At 21.4% G+C, this 22,651-nt stretch overlaps 1 protein-coding gene across 2 annotated transcripts in view; it reads left to right on the top strand.

Moving 5' to 3' along the window:
• LOC117177939 (DDB1- and CUL4-associated factor 6-like) overlaps positions 1 to 22,651 on the top strand; it is an 87,046-nt gene that overhangs the window by 4,411 nt on the left and 59,984 nt on the right. For both annotated transcript variants that reach the window (XM_033369063.1, XM_033369064.1), the window contains exons 2-5: positions 4,087 to 4,241; positions 18,109 to 18,226; positions 21,035 to 21,213; positions 21,314 to 21,449. In XM_033369063.1, the coding sequence (XP_033224954.1) occupies positions 4,087 to 4,241; positions 18,109 to 18,226; positions 21,035 to 21,213; positions 21,314 to 21,449 (588 nt within the window). The remainder of the gene's footprint in view (positions 1 to 4,086; positions 4,242 to 18,108; positions 18,227 to 21,034; positions 21,214 to 21,313; positions 21,450 to 22,651) is intronic.

The raw sequence follows: 22,651 nt of genomic DNA, 5'->3' as shown, positions 1-22,651 counted from the left end.
AGATATTTAATTTTTTAATTAAAAATATCAATCTTTAAGAAAGATATTTGGATTTTTAACTAAAAAGATCAAGTTTTCAACGAAGATATTTGAATGTTTTCACCAAAAATATAATTTTTAAACAAAAAAGTTGATTTTCAACCAAATAGTTTAATTTCCTGCTTGATTCTGATATTTTTCAGTCAAGAGAACAATTTTTTTATACAAAAATTGAATTACTAATCTGAAAATATGAAGTTTTAACAAAATAGTTTAATCATCAACGAAAATTTTCACAAAATACGTCGATTTTCAACAAACATATTTGGATATTCAATTAAAATGATAAATTTTCAACAAAGATATTTAAATTTTCAATCAAAAAGATCAATTTTAAACAAAGATATTTAGTTTTTCAATTAAAAAGATAAATTTTCAATTAAGATTTTCAACAAAGATATGTACATTTTCTAAGAGAAATATAATTTTACAGCATGAAAGTTCATTTTAAACCAAATTGTCTAATTTCCTACCTAATTCTCCATTTTTTAAGTTAACAAAACAAATTCTTTATAAAAGAATTGAATTTTTTATTCGAAAATATGAATTTTTAATAAAATAGTTTCATTTTCCAGAAAAAGACAAATTTTTACAAAATATATCAATTTTCAACGAAAATATTTGAATTTTCAATTAAAAAGATGAATTTTTAACCAATATATTTTGTTTTTCATTTACAAAGATAAATTTTCAACAAAGATATTTAAATTTTTAATTAATAAGATCAATTTTCACCAAAGATATTTGAATTTCCGACGAAAAATATAATTTTGCAACATAAAAGTTCATTTTCAAACAAATTGTTTAATGTCCTACCTTATTATTCTTGACTTTTCAAAGCAGGGAAAGACATTTTCTATCAAACAAGTGAGTTTTTAACTCGAAAGTTTCAACAAAACAGTTGAATTCGCAACCAAAATAGTTTAATTTTTTACAAAAAAGACAAATTTTCACAAAATATATCAATTTTCAACAAAGATATTTGAATTTTTAATTAAATAAAGATCATTTTTCAATTAAAAAGCTTCATTTGCACCAAACCTATTTGAATTTTCTACGATAAATATAATTTTACAATTTAAAAGTTAATTTTTTAACCAAATAGTTTAATCTCCTACCTAATTCTCCATTTTTTAAGCCAAGAAAAAATTTTTTCTGTAAAACAGTTTAATTTTTCATCCGAAAATATGAGGTTTTAACTAAATAATTGAATCTTCAAAGAAAAGTGTTTTATTTTCTACAAAAAGGACAAATTTTTACAAAATATATCAATTTCCAAAAAAGATATTTGAATTTTACATTAAAATGATACATTCTTAACAAAGATATTTGAATATTCAATCGGAAAGATAAATTTTCAACAAACCTATTTGGTTTTTCAATTAAAAAGATGAATTTTCAACAAATATATTTTGTTTTTCATTTCCAACGATAAATTTTCAACAAAGATATTTGAATTTTCAATCAAAAAGATCAAATTTCAACAAAGCTATTTTGTTTTTCAATTAAAATGATAAATTTTGAACAAAGATGGTTGGTTTTTCAATTAAAAAGATAAATTTTCAACAGATATTTGTGTTTTCAATTAAAAAGATCAATTTTCAACAAAGATATTTGGGTTTTCAATTAAAAATATAATTTTTCAAAAAATATATTGGTTTTTCCATTAAAAAGATCAATTTTGAATAAATATATTTCAATTTTCAATCAATAAGATCAATGTTCAACAAACATTTTTGAATTTTCAATAAAAAAGATAATTTTCAATAAAACTATTTGGTTTTTCAATTAAAAAGATCAATTTTCAACAAAGCTGTTTGGTTTTTCAATTAAAAAGATCAATTTTCAACAAAGATAGTTGGTTTTTCAATTAAAAAGATAAATTTTCAACAGATATGTGGTTTTCCAATTAAAAATATAATTATTTAACAAATATATTTGTTTTTTCCATTAAAAACATAAATTCTCAACAAAGATAGTTGGGTTTTCAATGAGAAAGATGAATTTTTCACCAATATATTTAATTTTTCAATTATGAAGATAAATTTTTATTTAAAAATATCAATTTTCATCATAGATATTTAGGTTTTCAATTAAAAAGATACATTTTTAACAAAGGTATTTGAATCTTGAATTAAAAAGATAATTCAAAAATAAGATATTTAAATTTTGAATTAAAAAGATCAATTTGTAACTAAGATATTTGAATTTTTTAACTAAAAATATCAATTTTCAATGAAGATATTTGAATGTTTTACCAAAAATATAATTTTTTAACAAAAAAGTTCATTTTTAACCAAATAGTTTAATTTCCTACCTAATTATGCTATTTTTCAGCCAAGAGAACAATTTTTCTTTACAAAAATTGAATTCATAATGTCCTGGAAGTTAGATCCGCAAACTTATTCTTTCCAAAAAATTAAAGTTGTGCTAAATTTATATATAATAATAAAATAATAAATGTATTTTTTGTTTGAAATTAATTTTCTTGATTAAAAATTAATCTTTTTGGTCAAAATTTGAATGATTTTATTTAAAATTTCACCAATTCAGTTAAAAATTCATCTTTTTGGTTTAAAATTAAACTAGCCTATTAAAAGTTTACAATTATATTTGAAAATTCATCACTTTGTTTAAAAATGTAACTATTTTTTTTAAAGTTGAATTTTTTTCTTGAATGTAATTTTTTCAACTGAAAATTTAACTTATTTCAATTGAAAAATGCATAATTGTAGTTGAAAATTCTTCTGTTTGGTTATAGATTTTTTCTTTAACATGAAATTTTAGTATTTAAGTTCTGGTTTACGATTTATATTTTTTAGTAAAATTTTTTCCTTTAAAAATTCAACTATTTCAGTTGAAGATTCAACTTTTTTGATAAAAAATCTGGTATTTTGTTTAAAAATTGTATTTTTTCTAGAAAATAAATATTTTTTATTTGAAAATTAATCTTCTTTTTTAAAAATTCAACATTTTGGTTGAAAATCCAATTTCATATTTTTAGTTGAAAACACATTTGTTTTGGTAAACATTAATTTTTTGGTTTGAAAATTAAAATTTTTCGTTAAAAAGTCATCTATTCTGTTGAAAAATTGTATTGTTTTTTGTAAAAAATTAATATTTTATTTTAAAAATTCATCATTTTGTTTGAAAATGTAACTATTGTTTTGAAAGTTATTTTTTTTTTGCTGGAAGTAATTTTTCTTCAACGGAAAATTTAACTTATTCCAATTGAAAATTCCATAGTTGTAGTTGAAAGAAAATTCATTTTTTTGTATAAACACGCATTTTTTTGTTTAAAAATTAAAATATTTTGTTGAAAAATTGTATTTTTTTGGTAGAAAATTAATCTTCTGGTGTTCCATTCAATGATTTATCATTTTAGTTAAAAATTCATCACTTTGTTTAAAAATTGAACTGTTTTGTTGAAAATCCGTCCTTTTTTTTATTTAATTAGTTTTTTTCTTGTTTAAAGTAATTTTCCAACTGAAAATTTAAATGATTCCCATTGAAAATTCCAGAGTTGTAGTTGAAAACACATGTTTTGTTAAACATTCATTTTTGGTTTGAAAATTAAAATATTTCGTTAAAAAATCATCTATTTTGTAGTTGAAAATACATCTGTTTGTTCAAATATTTTTTTCCAAATGGAACTATTTCGTTAAACAATCATCTATGTTGTTGAAAAATTGTATTTTTTGGTAAAAAATTAATGTTATTGTTTACTATTTTGTTGAAAATATATTTTTTTAATTAACTTTTTTAACTGAAAGTTTAACTATTCCATTTTTGTTAAAAAATTGATACTCTTTAGTGGATAATTTAAGTTTTCTTTTTTCAAAATGAATTTATTTTACAACAGTTTGAACTTTTGTGTTAAAAGATGTTTAGGATGAACATTTTGAATTAAAATAAATATATTTTTTTTGGTGGCAAATATTAATGTTACTTTTAGTTGACCGGGAAAATTGATTGGCAAAAAATTGATCTTTTCAAGTTCAAAATTGGGCGTGTAATCGTAAATAAAATGAAATTTTTCGGTTACAGCGAGCCTTCAAATGATGCAACGCATGTCGTTACTGAAAAGATTAAAAGTACATGATGGATGTGTCAATTCGATTTGCTGGAATAACAGCGGCGAATTGATTTTGTCTGGAAGTGATGATCAACATTTAGTTCTTACGAATGCCTACACTTATCAGGTATTTTTTTTACGATTTTTTATTTTTATGTTATATTTTATTGAAAATACTGTAAAAAATTATATATGAAATTCCACCAATAACTGATTTTTTTTATGTTCAATCAACGAGAATGGAATTCTACATTTTTTTTGTAAAATTTCCGGTTTTCGTGCAACATTTCAAGATTTTTTGGACGGGATGGAAATTTATTTTATGTTAGGTAGGGAATTTTTAAAAAAAGTTTCCAGAATCCGGATTTTTTTTTGCTTCTAACGAAAAAATTAGCGTCATCGACAATAAGGTTTCTGGGGAAATTTTTATTTTTATTTTTGGTTTTATTTTAAAAGATTAGTCTTAAGCTTTGAAGATTACAACATTCGGCGAAAAAGTATCTGGCACATTTTGAAACAATTTTTTTGTTTAACTTTTACAGGATTTTAAAAAGTTTTAGAAGCTTTTAAAATATTTCATAAAATGTATTTTTCTTTAAACATTTTGGACCAAAATTTTGAACCTTTTTAAAGATTTTGAAAGGCTTACAAATATTAATTTTTTTTTCAAGATTCCAGAGAAAATTGTAATTAATTTTTTGTTTTGAAAAATTAATTTAAAGAAAATATTTTTAAATATTTTAAAACATTTCAAATTATTTTCTAAAATATTTCAAATTTAAAACATGATTCATGAAATTTAAAACAAAAAATGTATTTTTGAAGATTTCAAACCAAAAATTCAAAAGATTTTATTATATTATACTAACTTTCATTAAAAACGATTTCTAAACATTGCAAAAAAATTCAAAGTTGTCAAAAAGAAATTTGGAAGATTTTAATTTAATTTAAAAAATTTTTCAAAATTTTACGAAACATTAAAATTATTTTTAAAAATTCAAAAATAATAAATAATTTGAAAGAATTTCAAAAAATTTCTAAACACATTTTCACATTTTCCAAAGGTTCCTGGGAATATTTAAAGTGATTGTTTATTTAAAGATATTGATTGTGAAAGAAGAAAAAAATGTTCTCAGGTTTTCTGGGAAAAATGTTAATGATTTTTTATTTTAAGGAAGTATTTAATAAGATAATTGTAAAGGATATTTTTTTAAATTAATATCAGGGTCGATAATATTTATGTTTGTTCTGCAATTAATTTTTTTTTAAATTTCTTTAATCTGAGGAAAAATTGAAATCATTTTTAGACTATTAGAAGTTTTGAAAGATTAAAAAAAATAATTAAAAAATTGAATAGATTAAAAAAAAACTTTAAACAAATCATAGATTTCAAAATATTTCGATAAAGAATCTGGAAAATGTTGAGGTTTTTTTTAATGTTGTATAATTTTAACGATTGTAGGAAAACTGAATTATTGCCGCCAAATATATTTGGAAGTTTTTAAAATATGCGAAAATAATTGAAATCTTGAGAAAAATAAAAAATAAAATTCTAACAAAATGTAGATTTTTGAAGAACTTGCAAAAAGAAGATTCTTGAAAATTTTGAAAGGTTTCAATCGAATCAAACAATTTTCTATAGATTCATGGGAAATGATTTTTTATTTGAAAAAAAAAACGGATTCTGAGTGGAAATTGAAAAATATTTCAAAACGCTTCCTAAAATTCCAAAAACGATTTTTGAAGATTTTAAAGAGTTTTTAAAAAATTTTGTTTGATTACACAAATTGAGAAAACAAATGAGAAAGTTTAAGAGACATTTAGAAATTTTGAAATCAATCAATTACAACTTTTTTTTTTAAGATTTTGAAAACATGAATTTCCAACTAAATAATTTGAATTTTTAATGAAAATATTACAATTTCATAAAAGTTTAATTTAAAAGTAAACTTTTTTCATGAAAATTAATAGTTTTTAGTTGAAAGTTCAACTGGTTTGTAGAAAATTCATCTGCTTGGCTTGAAAATTCAACAATTTTATAGAAATTGAAACTATTTTGTTTAAAATAACTAAATAAATAATTTTTTGTCTTGAAAGTGTAACAATTTGGTTAATTTTTTTTCTTCCTTGACTGAAAAATCTTTTTTTGTAGAAAATTCATCTTTTTGTTTTGAAAATTCATATTTGTAGGCTAAAAATTTAAACATTTGTTAAAAAATTTAACTTTAAAAAAATAATATCTTTTGCTTGAAAATAGTAATAAAATTTTTTGTAAAAATTATTCTATTCGAGTTGTGAAGTCAAATGTTTTCCAACAAATTCGACCTTTTAGTTTGATAATTTCTCTTTTTGGGTTCAAACTTCATTTGGTTTAGTAGAAAATCAATTTTTTTTATTGATAATTCAAATATTTTGTTTAAAATTAATCTTTTTGGATATAAAATTCATCTTTTGGTGGAAGTAGCCTTTGTAATTTCAAGTTAATTATTTTTTATTTGTAAGTATTTTATTATATTTTTGTTTGAGAATTCATTTTTTTTGTTGTTGAAAGTTTTACTGAATTTTAACTGAATTCTTAACCGAATAGTTGAATTTTCTACTAAAAAAGATAAATTTTCAACAAAAAATGAAATAGTTAAGTTTTCAATTATAATTATTAATTTTAAAACAAAAAAAGGATTTTCAACAAAATAGTTAATTTTTCAAGTAATGAGATCGATTTTAAACTAAAATGATGAATCTTTAACCAAAAAAATCAAGTTGTTAACAAACTAGTTCAATTTTCAACCAAGTAGTTGATTTTTGAAGCCAAAGAGACGAATTATTAACAAAACAGTTTTATTTTCAACCTGGAAATACTAGTTTTTAACAATAAATGTAATAGTAGATGTTTAATCAACCAAAAAGTTTAATTTTATATTAAAAAACAGTTAAATATAACCAAAAAAGATGAATTTTCAATAAAATAATTGAATTCTCAATTAAAAAAAAATTATTTTCAGTTACAAACCAAAGACATATATTTTATATCAAATAGTTCAATTTTCAACTAATAAGATAAAATTTCTTTCACAAAAGATGATTTTTTATCATAATACATCAATTTTTAATCAAATAGTTGACATTTTCTAACAGAAAGGCGAATTTTCAACAAATTACATAATTTTTTAATCAAATAGTCGAATTTTCTAGACAAAAATGGGAATTTTACAAAAATTAGATACTTTTTTCACTAAATATTTTGTACAATGGATGAGATGTTATTTTAAATTTTATTTAGTTAATTTTTTTACTATTTTTTTCGTTTATAAAATCTTTGAACCAAGTTGAATTTTTAGACTAAAAAAGACGAATTTTCTTCAAAACATTTTATTTTTGTACCAAATAGTTAAAATTTGATACCAAATTGTGAAATAATAATTTTTAAAAAATTACAAATTTACAAGAAAAAAAAAACGTTCTAGAATTAAGGTGTTTAATTTTTAACAAAAAATGTAGTAGTTAATATTCTAAGAAAAAGATTGTAATTCAAACTAAAAAGTTGGATTTAACTAACAAAAACAAATTTTCAATAAAACAATTGTATTTTTAATAAAAAAATTTATTTTTTCCAAAAAAAAAGAAGAATTTTCAACCAAATAGTTAAATTTTCGTTTTTAAAATATAACTTTAAAAAATTTCAACTAAAATTATTAATCTTGAACCAAAAAAATTAACTTTTGAAAAAGTAGTAGTTGATATTCTAACAAAAAATATTTTAATTCAAAATAATAAAAAAAACAGTTGGATTTGACAAAAAAATTAATGTTTTTACAAAAAAGAAGAATTTTCTACAAAATACATACGTTTTCAACCAAATAGTTCAATTGTTTACCAAATTGTTAAATTTTCAAATCGAGAATATGAATTTTCAATAAAAAAGTTAACTTATAAATAATCAGTCGGAGTTCAAACAAAATATTTATATTCAACCCAAAGATCTGATTTTTTAATCAAAACAGATTAATTTTCGATCAGATAGCTGCATTTATAATTAAAAAAGATCAAATTTCTACAGAAGAAAATTACTTTCAAAGCCAAAAACATAAAATAAATAAAAGTTGCAATCAAATTGTTGAATTTGCAACCAATAGGTTAATTTTTCAGCAAAATAGTTCAATATTTAATTTTCAAAACTAATACTTAGTAAACATCAAAATTAATTTTTATCTAAAATTATGATTCTTTAAACAAAAAAAGTAAACTCAAAGAATAATTTCAACTTTTAACCAAAAAGATAAATTTTTAACAAAAATGTAGCAGTTGATATTCCAGCAAAAAAAAAAAGATTTTAATTAAAAAACCATTTGCATTTCTAACCAAAAAACTGATTTTCTACCAAAAAAGATACATTTTCAATTAAGAGAATTTATTTTCAATAATAAGAAAAATTGAAACCAAAAATGGAACAGTTACATTTTTAATTTGAGGAATTAATTATTATTATCAGAAAACAAACTTTTAAAAAAATAGATAAATGTTTAACTAAAAAAAAATCCATTTTCTATCAAGAAAGACAAGTTTTTAATAAAAATTTGAATTTTTATCCAAATTGTTGAATTTTTAACTGGAAAAGATAAAAATTCAAACAAAAATTGAATAGTTGCACTTTCAGTTAAAAGAATTTTGAAAAACAAAAAAATATCGAATTTTGAACAAACTAGTTAAATTTTCAGCTAAAAAGACGAATTTTAGAAATAAAAAGATCAATTTTCAATTAAAAATGGAATAATTAAATTGTAAGCTAAAAAAATAAATAAAAAAAATAACTAGGAACAAACTATGTAATTATTATCTGAAATTTTTTTTTGACAAAATAGTTAAATTTTCTATAAAAAAAAAATAATTTTTAAATTAAAATGATAAATAAAAACGAATTTACATTGATTTGGAATATTTTTAGAATATAAGGACAAAAAACTGCAAAGTTTGCTTAAAAATAAAGTTAAATTTCGATGTTATGAAATTATTTTGACACTATTTTTCAAATTTGTACACTATTTTATATTTTATATTTACACTATTTTTTTGCTGGAAAATTAATTTTTTTAACTGAACATTTAATTATTTTATTTTTCTTTGAAAATGCATCTTTTTTTTTTAGTTAAAAATTCATCTTTTCGATAAAAAAATTAATCTTGTTTAGTTAAAAATTCAACTGTTGTCTTGAAAATTCTTTTTTTTTAATTTAGCTATTTCATTCCTTTATTGAGAGCTAATATTTTTTAGTTTAAAATTTAACTGTTTGGTTGAAAAATTATCTTTTTTAGTTGAAAATTCGAATTTTTGGTTTGGAATTCATGTATTTTGTTGAAAAATCATTTTTTTTTGTAAAAAATTAATGTTTTTAGTTGAAAATTTTTCATTTAGGTAAGGGTTCAACTATTTTATTAAAAATAAACCTTTTTGATAAAAAATTTGACTAATCCAGTTGAAGATTCGGCATTCATCACTTTGTTTGAAGAATTGTTTTTTTTTGTGGAAAATAAATTATTTAAATTTAGCTACTCTATTTTTTATTTAAAACTGTTACTTTTTAGTTGAAAATTCAACTATTGTCCTGAAAATTCTTGTATTCATTTGAAATATATTTTTTAAACATAAGGCTAGAAAATTGCAAATTTTCCTTAAAAAATCAAGTTAAATTTCAATTGCACACTTTTTTATTTCAAACTATACACTTTTAAATTTCGACTAAATAAAAGTTTAATACATGCAAAATTTTATGAAATTATTTCGACACTATTTTTCAAATTTGTGACACTATTTACATTATTCTTTATTTTATATTTACACTATTTTTTTGCTGGAAAATGAATTGTTTTAACTGAACATTTAAATATTTTATTTTTGGTTGAAAAATGATCTTTTTTCAGTTAAAAATGCACCTCTTTGGTTGAAAGTTGGTCTTGTTTAGTTGAAAATTCAATTTCTGTCTTTAAAATTCGTTTATCATTTTTTTGAAATCATCTTTTTGCGTAAAGAATTCATCTTTTTGCTTGAAAATTGATCTTTTTGGTTAAAAATAATTGCTTTAAAGTTAAACTCATTTATTGAAAACGTATATTTTTGCTTTAAAATTCATCTATTTTTTTTTTAATTTACGACACTATTTAGATTGTTTTTATTTTTATTTTTAAAGTTATGTTCTTCAGTGTGCAATTTTTTAATTTATTTAAATCTGCTTAAATGCAAAACTCCATTCTCCTAAGATTCGCTTTGTTTAGATTGTGACCAGTCAAGTTGACCGGGAATTTTACGAATTTTAAGAAAAAAAAATTTGCGAAAGTTTTATTTCCACATTTTTGTAAATAATTAAAGTATAACAAAACTGAAAAATAATTAAATTGACAAAACGATTCTAAATCCGTTCAAAATTTGAGAATTTCCGGATTGTAACTGTTTGAATTCGAAAGTTTTAATATGAATTGAGATTACTATAATATCATTTATTCCGATAATTTTCTTTTTAAACAACAATTTTGATGATTTATCAATAAAATATTTTTAATTAAAAGTTTTAGGCCTTCCTCTATATTATTTTTTATATTAAATTTAATTAATAAATTAATATATTATTTTTATTAGTTTATTTTCTAATTTATTTAAATCTGCTTCAATGCAAAACTCCATTCTCCTAAGATTTGCTTTGTTTAAATTGTGACCAGTCAAGTTTCAGTGCCACGTGAGATATTTATTTTTATCCCTTTGATGTTCAAGGCTTACTTGTTAAAATAGTGTTGCAAAAATTGCCATGGGTCATGCCAAAAGTTGTTTCGAATAAATGAAATGTCTTTGAGGTTCTTGTCAGTACTAGCTTTTCATTATACTCTATTTTCAACCAATGAAATTTTCTCTACCCATGAATTTTGCAAAGTGTAACTGAAAATGCTGGAATTCAAATCCACCCTAATTTTATTTGTACGTTTGTAAACAATTCAGGGGCAATTGCTCTTGGAAATTCAATGACTTCATCAGTGAATCATTTCTCGTTCAAGAGGATCATATTTATTTTTGAAACAATTTTGAAAAGTTTGAGTAAGAGAGATTGGTTAAAAATAGAAAAAAAACTACTGAAGAGTAAATATTTAGGGCAGATTAGCGGTGGATATGTTTGGGAATTATTAATTAAATTGAATTAATTAATTAATTATTAATTTGAGTACCCATCTGTCAACCCTTTCAAGAAAATACTTCTGTCAATTTGCTTTTGTCAAGGTTTTGACATTGGCATATACAGAATTGCAATATCTCTGCCAAAGAGATCGAAACCTTAGCACGTGTCAGTCCCGCTCTAATTTAGCTATTCTAATCTCTTAATCTGAATTTATATTTATAGGGAAATATCCCAGATTACTAAATATGTCAGGGATTTTTGAGACTGCAGAGGCAAGTTTTTAACAAGCCTTTGTTTTTATTTAGAAACCTTAAAAACAATTTATATCGATTTTTAAAGTCTATCAGGGCATTTTTTTTTAAGTCAAGTTTTTTTTTTTAGAGCGGACTTAATATTTAAACAATTACAATATAAAAATGGATAACAGTGATTCTTGATTTGTAAAGGAACTTTATTTTAATGCATTTAACAATTTTGTTGAAAATTCATTTATTCTTCTGGCTTGATGTTCATTTTCTTAACTGAAAATTCCATTATTTTAGTTAAAAATTCATCTCTATTAATATTTTTAAGTTAAAATTTAACTATTCAATTTTTGGATACAAAAATATATTTTTAGCGGAAAATTCGTCTTTTTTATAGAAATTAATTTTCTTGATTGGCAATTCAACTTTTTGATTGAAAATTCAATTATTATGGCTTCATATTTAAACAATTATAATATAAAAATGGATCAAAATGGATAAGAATGATTCTTTATTTGTAAAAGTAGCTTTATATTAATGTATTTAATAATTTTTTCGAAAATTCGTTTTTTCTTCTGGCTTGATATTAATTTTCTTAACTGAAAATTCCATTATTTTAGTTAAAAATTCATCTCTATTAATGTTTTTAAGTTAAAATTTAACTATTCAATTTTTGGATACAAAAATATATTTTTAGCGGAAAATTCGTCTTTTTTATAGAAATTAATTTTCTTGATTGGCAATTCAACTTTTTGATTGAAAATTCAATTATTATGGCTTCATATTTAAACAATTATAATATAAAAATGGATCAAAATGGATAACAATGATTCTTTATTTGTAAAAGTAGCTTTATATTAATGTATTTAATAATTTTTTCGAAAATTCGTTTTTTCTTCTGGCTTGATATTAATTTTCTTTACTGAAAATTCCATTATTTTAGTTAAAAATTCATCTCTATTAATGTTTTTAAGTTAAAATTTAACTATTCAATTTTTGGATACAAAAATATATTTTTTAGCGGAAAATTCGTCTTTTTTATAGAAATTAATTTTTTTGATTAGCAATTCAACTTTTTGATTGAAAATTTAATTATTATGGTTAAAGATCTATTAGGGATTTTTTTTTTAATGTCAGGTATTTTTGTTGAGAGCGGGCTTCATATTTAAACAATTATAATATAAAAATAGATCAAAATGGATAGCAATGATTCTTTGTTTGTAAGAGTAGCTTTATATTAATGTATTTAACAATTTTGTTGAAAATTCGTTTTTTCTTCTGGCTTGATATTATTTTTCTAAACTGAAAATTCCATTATATTAGTTAAAAATTCATCTCTTTGGTTGAGAACATGAATATTTTTAAGTAAAAATTTAATTATTCGATTTTTGGACACAAAATTGTATTTTTCAGATGAAAATTTATCTTTTTTGATGAAATAAATTTTTTTGATTGACAATTCAACTATTTGGTTAAAAGTTTATCTTTTTCAGTTAAAATTATTAAAAAATCATATTTTTGCTTTTAAAATTGATCTATTGCAGCTGAAATTAAAAATTGTATTCAGGAATTTATCACTTCGATTGCAAATTTTGTGTGTGTGAAAAATTAACTTTTTTTGGTTGAAATTTGATTTTTTTGGGTTAAAAATTCAACTATTTGGTTGAGAAGATGAAATGTCAGGCATTTTGTTGAAAAATCAATTTTTTGGTAGAAAATTAATGTTTTTGGTGGAAAATTAATCTTTTTTGCTTTAAAGTTAATCTATTCCATTTAGAGATTCAAATATTTTTTTAAAAATTCGTGTATTTTTGCTTTAAAATTCATCTATTTCAGTTGAAGATTTAGCATTTTAGTTAAGAATTTATCACTTTGTTTAAAAAATTTTTGTTTTTTGAAAAATTAATTTTTTCAATTGAAAATTTAACTAATTGATATTTGATATAAAACTGATATTTTCTACTTGAAAATTCATGTAGTTTGTTGAAAATAATATTTTTTGATAGAAAATTACTCTTTTTGGTTGAAAATTCATCATTTTCAAATAAGGATTTTATGAAATTCATCTTTTTGCTTTAAAAAGGACATTTTTCAGTTGAAGGTTCAGCATTTTAATTGAAAATTAATCAACTTGGTTAAAAATTTTGTTTTATTTTTGGTGGAAAACTAATTTTTATAACTAAAAATTTAACTATTCAATTTTTTATAAAAAATTGGTATTTTTTATTTCAAAATTCAACTATTTGATTTTAAATCGATGTTTTTTAGTTGCAAGTTTTTATAAAGCCTTTGTTTTTATTTAGAAACCTTAAAAACAGGTTATATCGATTTTTAAAACCTCTATTAGGGATTTTTGATTGAAAATTTAATTATTATTGCTAAAGATTTATCATTTTTATTGAAAATTCATCTCTTTGGTCAAATATTAATTTTTTTAACTGAAAATTTAACGATAACGGTAAAATTCTTATTTTTTGGTAAAAGTTAATCTTTTTGGTTAAAAGTTTAACTCTTTCAGTTAACTATTGAGCATTTTAGTCAAAAATTGATCTTTTTTGTTATAAATTTAAGTATTCGTCAGAAAAAATGTGGTTTTTAGTGGAAAAATCAACTATTTCAGGGTGGCCGCTGGACCTGGAATTTATTTCTTGACCGGGAATTTTACGAATGTTAAGAAAAAAAATTTGCGGAAGTTTTATTTCCATAGTTTTGTAAATAATTAAAGTATAACAAAACTGAAAAATAATTGAATTGACAAAACGATTCTAAATCCGTTAAAAATTTGAGAATTTTCAGATTGTAACTGTTTGAATTTGAAAGTTTTAATACGAATTGAGATTAATATAATATAATTTATTCCGATAATTTTATTTTTGAACAACAATTTCAATGATTGTCAATAAAATATTTTTAATTCAAAGTTTTAGGTTTTCCTTTATATTATTTTTTATATTAAATTTAATAAATAAATGAATATATTATTTTTATTAGTTTTCTTAGTTTTCTTAGGTTCTGTTTCAATCATTTTGGAAATTTCTTTAGGTCTTTTTAAATTTTCTTTTATAATAATTAAAAAAACTGAAAAATCATTTTCTATTTTCCTAGGAATATTAGGGAAATGTTTTAAATCTTTTTAAGCCTTTCACGATTATTAAAAAATTTATAGATTTTTTGTTTGAAATCTGAAAAAATATGCATTTTCTTTTAAATTTGGCGGTGGGTATTTGCACCAAAATTTCGGTACGAATAGCCCAATTTTTTGGGTCACAAACTTCATTTAAATGATTTGAAATCACTTCAAGTTCTAAATTTAATTTTAATATTGTTTAAACTTCTAAATATCTCTTAAAATTATTCTAATTTTTTATACAAAAAACAAGTGTTTCTATTGTTTTTTATAGATTCAAATTTTAAGGATTTTTTCTTTAATTTGAGGATTTTCTAAAAGTTATAGGGAAAATTCAATTCATTTAAAAATATATTTAAACGTTTTGAAAAAATTTCAAAAATGATTTTAAATTTGGAAAAATATAAAACCACTTCTAGATTCCTCAATATTTTGAAACAAAATTCTTAAGTTTTTTAAGGATGTTTAAACTATTTAAAATGAAAATAATTTAACTTGTAATTTAAGAACTGTTAAGTTAAACAAAATTTATTTCTAATTTTATAATTTGTCTAGCTTAAAATTACTTTAAAAAATATAATTTTGAACATTTTTAAATTTCGTTGCTTGATTCGATTTTTTAAATTTTATTGACCGTGAAAAATGTTTGCGAACCGGGAAAAACCCGTGAAATGACCAGGAATTTTTTTCGTCGATTAAAACGGCTACCCTGTATTTCTTTGAAAATTTATATATTTTATTAAAAATTCATCTTTTTTCTTTAAAATTCACGAATTCCAGTGAAGATTCAGCATGTTAGTTGAATATTCTTCACCTAAGTTGAATTTTTTAAAACTTATAGTTGAACTATTTCATTTTTTATTGAAAACTATTCTCTTTTAGTTGAAAATTCATCTATTTCAGTTAAAAATTCAACTGCTTGTTTGAGAATTTATGTATCTTGTTAAAAAATCGTCCTTTTAGATAAAGAATTAATCTTCTTGCTTGAAAATTTATTTTTTTCGTTGAAAATAAAAATACTTGCTTGAAAGTGTGTGGAAAATTAATTTTTTTAACTCAAAATGTAAGTATTCCATTTTTGGTTAAAAATTAATTTTTTTAATTAAAAATTCAATAATTTGGTTGAAAATTGATCTTGTTTAGTTGAATAATTCCACTGCTTGCTTGAAAGTTAAACTCATGTATTAAAAATTCTTCTTTATGTTTTTTAAATTTATGTATTCCAGTTGAAGATGTAGCATTTTAGTTAAGAAATCATCACTTTCTTTGAACATTTTTCATTGTGTAAAAAATTAATTTGTTTAAATTTAAATTTAGGTATTTCATTTCTTCATTGGCAGCTAATATCTTTTGGTTAAACATCTAACTTTTTGGTTGAAAAATGATCTTTTTTAGTTGAATATTCAACTGTTTAGTTTAGAATTAATTTATTTTGTTGAAAAATCATCGTTTTTTTAAAAAGAAAATTAATGTTTTTGATTGAAAATTTATCATTTTGGTTGAGGATTCAACTGTTATGTTAAAAATGTACCTTTTTACTTTAAAATTGATCTATTCCAGTTGGAGATTCAGCATTCATCTCCCTTTGTTTGAAGACTTGTTAACTTTTTTTGGTGCAAAATAATTTGTTTAAATTTAGACATTCCATTTTTTATTAAAAAATGTTATCCTCTTGTTGAAAATTTAACGAAATTGATCATTTTGATTGAGGATCGACTATTTTGTTAGAAATTTATCTTTTTTTTTTTTTAATAAAATTTATCTATTCCATTTGAAAAGTCAGCATTCAGAAAAACTAATTTTTTTAAATCAAAATTAAACGTCGTAATTTATGAATGAAAATTGATCTTTTTCAGTTAAAAAATGAATTATTTGGCTGAAAATTGGTCTTGTTTAGTTGAAAATTCAACTATTGCTTTAAAATTTGTGTATTTTCTTTAAACGTCGTCTTTTTAGGTAAATAATTAAGCTTATATTCTGAAAATTGGTCTTTTTGGTTGAAAATAAAACTACTTGCTTGAAAGTTAAACTCATTTATAAAGAAAATCATCTTTTTGCGTTGTCAATGTATCTATTCCAGTTAAAATTTAACATTTTATTTAAGAATTCACTTTGATCGTAAATTTTTGGTGTTAAAAATAAACTTTTTCAAAATGTAAATTTAATTATTCCATTTTTTCTTGAAAACTGTTATTTTTTAGTTAATAATTTAACTTTTTGGTTGAAAATTTATCTTTTTTGGTTGAAAATTCATCTTTTTGTTTTAAGTTCATCTCTTCCATTTGAAGATTCGACTATTTTCTTTAAAATTCGTTTATTTTTTGGAAAATCTTTTTTTTTTGAGTAAATTATTAATATTCTTGATTGAAATTTTATCCCTTAGGTGGAAAATCAAAATTACTTGTTTTAAAGTTTTAATTCATTTATTAAAAATTCACCTTTTTGCTTTAAGCTTCAACTATTCTAGCTGAAGATTTAGAATTTTAGTTAAGAATTGATCACTTTGTTTGAAAATTTTTTGTTTTTTTGAAAAATTAATTTTTTTAGTTGAAAATTTATCTATTCGATATTTAATGGAAAACTGATATTTTTTACTTGAAAATCCAACTATTTGGTTGAAAGTGTATCTTCTTTAGTTAAAAATTCCTTAAAAATTCGTGCATTTTATTGAAAAGTCTTTTTGAATAAATAAAATTAACTTTTTTGGTTGAAAATTCAACTATTTGGTTGAGAAGATGAAATGTCAGATATTTTGTTGAAAAATCATTTTTTTGGTAGGAAATTAATGTTTTTGGTGGAAAATCAAAATTACTTGCTTTAAATTTTTAACACATTTATTAAATATTCATATTTTCCCTTTAAAATACATCTATTCCAGTTGAAGATTTAGCATTTTAGTTTAGAATTTATCACTTTGTTTAACAATTTTTTGAAAAATTAATTTTTTTAATTTAAAATTTCGCTATTCGATATTTGATTGAAAATTGATATTTTTACTTGAAAGTTCAACTACTTTGTTGAAAATTGATCTTTTTCAATTAAAAATTTAACTATTTTTTGAAAATTCATGTATTTTGTTGAAAATAATATTGTTTTTTGTATAACATTACTCTTTTTGTTTGAAAAATCATCATTTCGATTGAGGATTCAACTATTTTCTTAAAAATTCATATTTTTGCTTTAAATTTGCTATATTTCAGTTGAAGATTCAGAATTTTAATTGAAAATTCATTAACCTGGTTGAATTTTTTTTTCTTTTTAGTGGAAATTACTGGTACCAAATTACTAGTTTTTGTTGAAAATTCAACTATTCGGCTAAAAATTCATCTATCTTGTTGAAAATGTATTACTTTTATTTAAAATGTTAGAAATTTGAAGCAGTTTAAATTGAATTTAATATTTTATGCTATGTAATCAATATTATAAAATTTATTTCGAATTTTTACTCAATTATCTTTTATTCAAGGTATTAACGGACTACAAAACCAGCCATAGAGCAAATATTTTCAGTGCTAAATTCTTGCCTGATAGTGGAGATCATCGTATTGTATCATGCAGTGGAGACGGAATCATTCTTTACACAGGTACGATTACCGAAATTGCATTTTTTCATACTTGTTATAAATCTTTTTCGGGCCACTGGCCCGGGAAATGCCCCGGAATTTCACAAGATCGAAAAAACCCGGGAAATTACATTGAATTTCATTTTTTACTGGGAATATAACCAATTTTTAGAAAAAAAATTGTCCTACTTTAATTTCAACCGTTTTTCAATTAATTTGTTTCAATTAGTTCTTAATTTTTTAGCGTACGTTTTAATTTACAGATTTTTTAAATGCAATTTTAAAGATTTAAACAATTAAAAATTAATAAAATATATATATATATAAACTAAAAAAAACTAAACCTAAACCTTACAATTTTAATTATTGCTCTATTTACAACAATTTAATTTGTAAGTAAAACTTTTTAATTTTCATGTATAAATAAGAATTGAACACTTATTATTCATAGAATAAAATCTAGAATTTAAATCAAAAGATTTTGGTACATCTCGAAGAAAATATTTAGAAGCCTTTTAAGAATTTTGAAAGGCTTCCGAAGAATAAAAAACATTTTCTAGGAAAGTTGAAAATAATTTTTTATTTTGAAAAATTAAATATAAGAGAATATTTAAAAAGATTTAGGAAGATTGAAAAAATTATCAAAAATTAAGGTGGAAGATTTTAAAGATATTTGTTATTTTTTGCAACGTTTAAAATAATTTAAAATGAAAATAATTTAACTTGAAATTTAAAAAGTGTAAATTATTCAGCATTTCAATACAAAATATTTTGTTGAAAATTCGCTTTTTCGTTTGCTGAAAATTAATTTTTTCTCTGAAAAATTCAACTATTCCAGTAGAAACTTTTACTATTTTATTGCAAATTTTCACTTTTTTAGTAGAAATTAATCTTCTGGGTAGGAAATTAATTTCTTAGTTGGAAATTTAATCATTCTATTGAAAGACTCGTCATTTTATTTGAAAATGCATGTTTTTGGTTTCAAATTCAGCTATTCCAGTTGAAGATTGATTATTTTAGTTGAAAATTTTTCACTTTGATTGAAAATGTGACTATTTAAAAAAAAATTAGTTTCGTTTTTGTTGCAAATTCGTTTTTTTTTACCCGAAAATGGAACTATACCAATTTAAAATTACATCCTTTTAGTTAATCATTCATAAATTTGGTAAAACATTAATTTTTAGCTGAAAAAACTATTCAATTGTTTTTTGACAATTCATTTCATTAAAAATTAATTTTTTAATGAAAAATTTATCCATTTCCTATAAAATTCATCTTCTTTGGTGAACATTAATCTTCTTTGTTGGAAATTCATCTTTTTTGTTTAAGAAGAACTATTTTATTTTTTTATATTATGGTTTTTACTAGGTAAAATGCATCAAATAATTTGTTTGAAAATTCTTCTTTTTTTTTGCTTAAAAATTCAATTATTTCAATTAAATATTGATTATTTCAGTCATTAATTAATCTTCTTGGTTGAAAATAAAATTAATCGGATAAAATTTTTATTTGTTTTAAAAATAAATTTGTTTTTTTAATGTGGTAAAAGAATTTTTAATTTGTTTGAAAATCGAACTTTTTCAATTAAAAATGCAATTCTTTGATTCAGATGATTGTTTTTTTTTAATTATATTTTTGATGAAAAATTCATCTATATTTTTGACAATCCAAATTTCGACTTGAAAATTTAATGTAGCATGTTAAAATATTTAAGAATATCTTGTGATATCAATTAAATTCCTAGAAACTAAAAACAAAAACATTATTTATAATAAATTTGGAAAAAATGATATCTAGAAAAACTGGAATTGTCAGGGAATTTTTTTCCAGGATTTGAGTTGACACCCTGCTTTTGAATTTTTATTTCAAATAAAAATGCTGAATTAAAAAAAAAGAGATTAATTTACTATCAAAACGATGAATTTTCATAAAAATGTAAGAATTCTCAACCAAACTGTGTTAAATTTTCAACCAAAAATAGGTGATCTTTTTACAAAATTGAAGGATTTTAAATCAAAGCGTTGAATTTTCAAATAAAAAATATGAATTTTTGAACAGAAAGATTCATTTACTATCAAAAAACAATTTTTTAACAAAGTTGAAGGATTCTAAACCAAAACGTTGAATTTTCAACTAAAAAAGGAATTTTTAACAAAATACATCAAATAAAATAAATAAGCACGCATTTTTAACGAAATAGTTAAATTTTTACAAAAACCAGAATTATTACTTGAAAAAATAATAATTTGCGATCAAAAATGGAATAGGTAAATTTTCAATTACCAAAGAAATTTTTCAAAACAGAAAAAAAGGAATTTTTAACAAAACAGCTCAATTTCCACCGAAATACATGAATTTTTAACTAAAATTTGGAATTGGCAACCAAAAAATGCATTAAAAAAAATGCATTTCAACTTTAAAACCTAGTTTTTAAATTTTTAACCAAAAAGATGACTTTGTAAACAAAAAGGTGAATTTTAAGATTTAATTTAATTTAAGAATCTTAACGAAACAGATTAATTTCGAAACAAAAAAATTAATTTTATACTGAAACGGACGCAATTTTAACAAAATTGAAGAATTCTGTAGCGAAAAGTTGAATTTTCAACTAAAAAAGAATAATTTAATACAAAAAACGAATTTTTCAAAAAATATTTCAATTTGAACATACAGTTGAATTTTTACTTAAAAAAGAATCGTTTTCGACCGGAAATGGAAAAGCTAGATTTTTAATTACCAACGGAATTTTAAAAAAAGGAACTTTTAACAAAACAGTTCAATTTGCTTGAAAGAATTTTTTTTGATCGCAAACCTATTTATATTTTTTAGATTTAATGCGAAGAACAGAAACTTTTCACAATCAGTTCAATTGCCACAGTGGAACGACTTACGAAATAGCTACAATACCTGGTGAACCTCATAATTTTCTTAGTTGTGGTGAAGATGGAACCGTAAGATGGTTCGATCTTCGGATAAAGGACAAGTGCCATGAGCCACGATGTAAAGAGGTAAAGCTTCTTCTTTTCCCTCAATTTTCTGCTTTTTATTTTGTTTAAATTAATAATTTGTGATTTTTTTTTTCATAAATTTTTTATTTTATTGAATCAGGATGTGCTGATTTCTTGTCAACGAGCCGTTACTGCACTTTCTGTTAATCCTGTAATGCTTCAACAAATTGCGATTGGCTGTTCAGACAGCACAGTGAGGACCTTTGATAGAAGAATGCTTAGTACACAGGCTACAGGTAATTTGATTTATTTTGTTAAATCTTTTTTGGTGGAGACCGGAAATTTAATTTAAAAACCGGGAATTTACTTCTGATTGCAGTAAAATTCCAAAATTTAAGAAATTTAAATTAGATTAAAATCCAAATTAAAAATCCTATTTATCTGCCTTCTCGTTTTTCTTTTCTCTTTTTTATTTTTGTCCGAAAATTATTCTTTTATTTTATTTTTAAACAAAAATTTTCAGATTACAATAGAATCTTTGTTTTGCTTTTTTAAACAGAAGTTTGCATCAGTAAAATTCAAGTTTTCATTATTTTAATCATTTTTGTCAATTTAGAAAAGTGATTTCTATTTTATCTATAGTCGCAGTGTTTTATTAGTTTCATATTATTAAATTTTATGTGACAGTTTATTCGGGTATTATTGAATTTTTACACTAAGAAAGATAAATTTTTAACTAAAACATGGAATGGTAAAACTTTCAATTAAAAAAAAATAAATAAAATTTAAAATATAAAAAAAAAGAATTTTCTACGAAGTAGGTGATACTTTCTTTTACTAAATGATTGAACTTTCAAGACACAATGGCCAATTGTCTCTACAAAATATTTGTGTTATCCCATAATAAATGTAAAATTTTGATATAAAAGTTAATTTGATAACAAAAAAGTTAAATTTCTACTTAAAAAGGAATCATTTTCGACTTTAAAATCTATTAGTGGAATTTTCAACCAAAAAGATGAACTTTTTATCGAAAAAAAAGGAATTTTTAACCAAATTCAAGAATTCTGAACCAAAAAGTTGAATTTTCAACTAAAAAATATGAATGTTTAAACAAAAAGATTAATTTACTACAAAAAAAGACGAATTTTTAAACAAAAAGATTAATTTACTACCAAAAAGATAAATTTTTAATAAAATTGAAGACTTCTTAACCAAAGAGTTGAGTTTTCAAATAAAAAATATGAATTTTTAAACAAAAAGATTAATTTACAAACATAAAAGACGAATTTTTAAGTAAAATATGAGTTTTTAAACAAAAAGATTAATTTACTAGCAAAAAGACGAATTCTTAAATAAAAATATGAATTTTTAAACAAACAAATCAATTTATTACCAAAAAGACGAAATTTCAATTAAAATAGTGAACCTTTAACAAAATTCAAGAATTCTGTACTAAAAAGTTGAGGTTTCAACTAAAAAATATGAATTTTTAACA

This window comes from Belonocnema kinseyi, chromosome 8 (genome assembly GCF_010883055.1).
Source record: "Belonocnema kinseyi isolate 2016_QV_RU_SX_M_011 chromosome 8, B_treatae_v1, whole genome shotgun sequence".
NCBI lineage: Eukaryota > Metazoa > Arthropoda > Insecta > Hymenoptera > Cynipidae > Belonocnema > Belonocnema kinseyi.
The sequence above is the reverse complement of the archived record's forward strand: the minus strand, read 5'-3'. Positions and strand labels throughout refer to the sequence as shown.